The sequence below is a fragment of the Malaya genurostris genome, chromosome 2, assembly GCF_030247185.1.
Source record: "Malaya genurostris strain Urasoe2022 chromosome 2, Malgen_1.1, whole genome shotgun sequence".
NCBI lineage: Eukaryota > Metazoa > Arthropoda > Insecta > Diptera > Culicidae > Malaya > Malaya genurostris.
In genome coordinates this window covers 322,670,670-322,676,425 of record NC_080571.1, presented here as the reverse complement: position 1 = coordinate 322,676,425, position 5,756 = coordinate 322,670,670, and the positions used below count along the sequence as shown (strand labels likewise).

General features: G+C 39.3%; 1 protein-coding gene across 1 annotated transcript; it reads right to left on the bottom strand.

Moving 5' to 3' along the window:
* Positions 1-2,840: 2,840 nt before the first annotated feature.
* Positions 2,841-4,705, bottom strand: LOC131431340 (chitinase-like protein Idgf4). The gene is made up of 3 exons (XM_058596992.1): positions 4,488-4,705; positions 3,494-4,226; positions 2,841-3,437 (listed from the first exon to the last, which is right to left on the bottom strand). Exons 1-3 carry the CDS (start codon positions 4,606-4,608, stop codon positions 2,963-2,965), a joined length of 1,329 nt encoding a protein of 442 aa, XP_058452975.1. The 5' UTR covers positions 4,609-4,705; the 3' UTR covers positions 2,841-2,962.
* Between the last annotated feature and the right edge of the window lie 1,051 nt (positions 4,706-5,756).

The following is a 5,756-nucleotide window of genomic DNA, read 5'->3' as shown; positions in this document are numbered from 1 at the left end:
CCCAATTAGTTCAATTTAAACTGCTTTCTGAATCATCGATTCGTTTCTGTTTTTGTTTCATCGAAAGCAATCGCGGCACCCACTTGGAAATAACCTTTTTCATGCTCAATTTTTCATGAAGGATAGTAAATACACTTCCATATGATATCTGTGTCATCTCAGCAATCTCACAGAGCTTCACTATACGATCTTTCATTATAATTTTTGTCACTTCACTCACATTTTCCGGTGTAACGGCTTCCACAGGTCTACCCGAGCGTTCCGCGTCATTTGTGTCGATACGACCACGTTTAAACTCGGCGAACCACCGACAAATCGTTGCTTTTGATGGACAAGAGTCCGGATAACATTTTCCAATCCATTGTTTCGCTTGCACGGTGTTTTTACCCATTAAAAAACAATGTTTTATCAAAACACGAAACTCGGTTTTTTCCATTTCTTAAACAAACTACAAAACGACTTTACTCCAACCTCGATAACTCAGCTGTTTCTGTTCGGATCGACTTAAAATTTTGACCCGTTTCAAGCAAAGGTTAGTACTCTAGAAAGACGTGGTTACTGGTTTACTACGAACGCCATCTCTGCTTTAGTCTCGGGACTTATTGATCCATGTGTTATTTATAGATTCGCGTGCTTCCAACAGTTTCGCTTTTGCATCAATTGACCAATCAGAGCGATGCTTTCCATTTGGTATATCGCTTACCCCTTCAAAACCGTCGGCTATGGCAGGGAAATCCGGTATGCCAAAGATTTTTAGCTGCCAAGTAGGACACTGCTCGCTACTAATCAAAATTTCAATCATATATAATTGAAAATACGTGGCTTGATACATTGAAATCTAAACGTAGAAATATTTCCTATCAAATGATGAAATAATATTAATAATTGACACAAAATAGACTGAGCTGTAAGTGTTTGAAACCAGACCACATTTCTACAAGTAGTTTTTCTTGAGTTTCTGATTTGCACCCCTATATAGAAAATAAAGATGTGTTACACATCAAAAACTATCTACAATGCATATATACTTATAAATATCTGCTTATTTACAGGTAGAGGCGTTAAAAGAATTCTATTTAGCCGTGAAGTTTTCTTTTGGAGTTTGCTAGTCTTTAATGTATGCTAGATTAAGATCAACATTACTAAAACACCCTCTTTTTTCCACCTTAGCTTTTATGATATTTATTTTATACAATAAAGAAGAGCAATTCTTTCTTTGTTCAATTACTGATAACTCGGCAATTCATGATCGCTTTTACCGAGCACTCAGCTGTACAAATCTCGGCTTTTTTCGCAGAAATTCAGTAATAAAATTCAAGTGTGCAGAATCAAGATTCAGGATCCAGGATCCGAGTTCTACTCCGAAGTTTTGTTAAGAATATAGGCCCAGAAGGCAGGTGCAAAGTATACGTGTAGAATTCAGACCCAAAATTCAGATCCAGAGAAAATTTCATAATTCATGTCCGAAATCCAGTTCCAGAATTCGTGTTCAAAATACATTTCCAGAATCCAAGTACTGCTGCAAAATCTAAAATTTGTGTCCAAAATTCAGCTCCTATACCTTTCCAGTACTCAGTTCTCAATTACAGGTCCAGAAATCAGATGCAGAATCCAGGTCCTGAATTAAAGCTCTGAACCCAGGTCTCGAATTCATTCCCAGACGCTAGAACCAGAATCCAGGTCTAAAATTCAGTTCCTGATCCAGAATTCATTTACAGAATCCTACTCCAGAATACAGAACTAAAATTCATGTCCAGAATTCAGATACAGAATACAGTCCGAGAATTCTTATCCAGAACCCAGACTGCTAATATGGGTCCATAATTCAAATCCAGAAATCGGAAGCAAAATCCAGGTCCTGAATAAAAGCTCAGATCTAAGGTCCAGCATTCATTCCCAGAACCAGAATACAGCTCCAGCATACGAATTTATAATTCAGATATATAATCAAATTCTATAATTATAGTGCAGAATCTAAAATTCAGGTCCAGAATCCAAGTCCAGAATGCATGATTGAGCCGACAGTTCAATATTAGGGCTTAGGCTTATAATTCATTTTCAGAATTCAGCTTTTCATTCGGGATTTTTGATGTAACACTCAAAAGAGCTACAAGTATTTACTAAAATTGAAAATGTTACTTGAGATAACCTTACAGGAAAATAAAATAATGTGTGTTCGTCTTTATGGCGTTTGTTTAAAAATTTGAGGGGGCGATTATTTTTTAGTTAGCCTCGGGCACCAGAAATGTTATCTACGGCTCTGCAACTTTTTAAATTATGTTTTGAATAGGAATCTTAGCGTCGTTTCTAACAGAGTACTTGTAGTTTTATACGGGAGGCATGCTTTCCGATTTAAAAGATCTAACCTATTCCATAATTTGAATATTGATGGTGGTAAATAAGAAATATGAAGTAATTCATATTTAATTGAAGTCAATTTGATATACGTAGATATGAATGGATTATCAATTTAACTAATCCTTAAATACGTATGCCTATTTGCTAGTAACAGATGCAAAAAGTTGCTTGTTTATTGTATCTAACTACAATGATAAAACTTATTATCGTAACAACTTTCTAAAATGAACATTCTAACGTTTATAACCGGAAAAATGGCATTTGTATTGATTAAAAATAATCAAACCAAAATGTAAGGCTTCGGCCGTGTTGAATTGCCATTTATACTCGCAACGAAATAAAACTGCTTTCCAACAATCTAAATGGTAGCTCAATTTCAATATAAGCGGAAACCATAAGGTATAAGTGAAATGCTTGACCTTTTCACATTTTGTCTGCATTTGGCATGATGGATGTTTCTCTCCGGAGAAAAACTGACGATATAATAGGGATTGATGAATATTTAATTAGCGACGTAGTTTCGTATTTAAAGAGTAGAACAATGTACAGTATTTCTTTTCCATTCGACTTTATTGGAATCGAAACTCCCAGTTACCTGAACATTTTACAACCGATACTTGGCAGCTCTCAGGATGGGGAACTTGTCGCCAGCGCAACTTCCCTTGAAATCGTCGTAACCCAAGTCGAAGATAGAAATTCCACCTAATCCCTTCGCTTTCACATAGGCAGCCTTGTTTCCGGCCGTGTCTGGATCTTCGTATGAAATCCACAGTCCATGTTCTTCATTTTCGTCCGGAACGCGGTACGCGTACACTCCAAACCTTCTCGTGGGATCACCAATCTTTCGTAGTGGAAAATCAGCACCTTTCAGATTAGCATTGCCCGGATTCGGTAGCTTAGCGCACACTTCCGCCCAGCTGTACAGTCCAGGTATTCCACTTTGCGGTCCCGGAGCGGCAGGTCCATCCGCAGGAAGTGGAGGTACGCCCGTAATTCCGGATTCTTCCGTCAGCTTCCAACCGCGACCGTAGGATGGAATACCGACGACGAGTTTGTTGGAGGGTGCTCCATTATTCAACCTAGGAAAAATTGCCATTACGAAACTTCACACACTTCTAATAACTGAAAAACTTACCAGTAGGTTACTTTCGCATCCACATTATTTCCAACAACGCGTTCGGTTGGTTCGTAGATCGGAGCTGTGAAGTCTCCCTCCTTGGGATTTCTCTCCGGAGTCTGTTGGTCAAACGTAGCCAAATGCACGTATTCCAGATTATCCTTCAACAACAGCACATCCATAAAGATACTTTCGTTAACATGAGGAAGTACTGTCAATCCCAGTTGAAAATTGTCGTGTTTAAAAGCATTCTTCAAATCCCGAACCAAAGCGGAAAACTCTTCCCGATGTTCGTCAGCCTTCGGGTCCAGTACGCTATCACCGGTGAAGAGTTTCTTGAATCCATGCCACAGTTTTCCGGTCCAGCCCCGGATTCGTTTCGGTTTGCTCTGTGGGAATTGCCAAGCCAAGTCCAATCCATCAAAACTGTATGTCTTCAGCAGTGAGTAGGCAGAGTTGACAAATGCCGTACGACTTCCGCCGCTTTCCAGCAGTGCCAGATACTTCTCGTAAGGTTTATCTTCACTGAGGTCTTTATAGCCTCCAACGCTCAGTAGTACCTTCAAACCAGGGTAGCGTTGCTTCAGAGACGTGACCTGCCGATACTGACCCTTGCCTGAATCTAAATCCAGCGTTGCGTCCAAAGCACGGATTTTACTATTCTCTGGATTCAATCCAGCGAATCCATAGATGAGATGAGTGCAAAACGGCAGTGCAAGCTCGATATCCGATACAATCACTTTGCCAAGACCTGTTGAATGTAAGAATTAAACAAAGTACTTTTTGATTGGGTTAGATGGGTTCTGGGAATGAGGTCAGCCTGATTAGTGCTAAGAACGACAATCTCGTTGATAATACCCCGTAAACAGTAAACACATCACTCGGAGCGAACTATTTAGAAATGCGAAACCTTGATTCAATCACCGTCTCACAATCAATAAATTACTCTGTTGCTCTTCTACGCGCGAGGTCTGTCTGAAGGTCATACAAAATCTGGAAGCTTCGCACCTACCTTCACGCAATGCAGCGGAACCATCGTAGTAGCACAGAACTCGCGGTCCTACGGTGGCATTTTGAGCACTGACCGATGCTGCCAGAAGAATCACCAGCAGGGAGCCAAGTATGAGCCACATTATCCTTCAGTCACGGTCTTAAAGTGGTTTATCTCCAAACGGTTGATTATTTATTTGTTCACGCTGATAGGAAGTGTACTCCGCTCGAAACGACAAGATTAACTGATCAGGAATCGTACCGCAGAGGATCGTTTTATATTCAAAGCTTCCCTCAACCGAGAAGTTCGAAGGAACTCACTCTCTCGGGTCTGAGTGATCCATATTCATTTGAGGAATAACAGAAAAAAATAACATTGCTGCTAGCATAATTTAATCTCACTTGGATTATTTTCATGGAAACATGACTCAAATGTTTCTGTTTGTTTTCGTTCCACGCTGTGCTGATCATTTCTTCAGACAATATTCAATCTCGTTTCACACTAATTCAATCTCGTTTCAAACCAAACATATTCATACAGTCATAAACAAGCCACCCCACGTGAATGCCGGTAATCCTTGTCATCGTAAACCGATTTGATTTCTGTTTCTGGAAGTATAAATATGATTGATATGTTTTTGTTTCTGCTTTGTTTCATGCTCAATTTGATTGCCGAAATCCGAGAACAAAGTATGAGCAAGGAAAAGTGTAGCAACTCGGTTGAACCGTTGAACGCTGTTTTGTCTGACACTGTTTATTCGAAAAGGAGCACCAATCTAATTCTAAGAAATCTCATCGATTAGTCAATCAAGAAGCATCGGTTGTAATTCATATTTAAATTTCAAACTTTTCGATTTCTTGTGCTACATCCTTATATTTTTTAATATTACCTCTATGTAATTTTCCCTAGATGGGACTCTTATGTGGATCCTTATCATATGAAGAAGAGTGTTATTATGCAGTAAAGTTAAGGAAAGACTTCATTGATCAAGCTAACTAATCGTAAAAAGTTAAGTGTCTTTCGCGCCTTCTTCAGGATCTGCTTAACGATGACCTAATAACTTTTGCTAAGTTTTGGCATGTTAGAAAGTTGGCCTGGCCATTACCCAGATATTCGCCCTTATTCTGAATAACGACGTATTGGTTGTTCTATCGAATATGGTTCGGTCGAACCCTTGCTACCTTTGATTATGCTAGCGTTATTAGGAATACGAATGTAATACGATCGAAAAAACGGTACGTCGTTATTCAGAACTAACTGATTTACCCGGCGTTGCTCGGAAATGTTTCG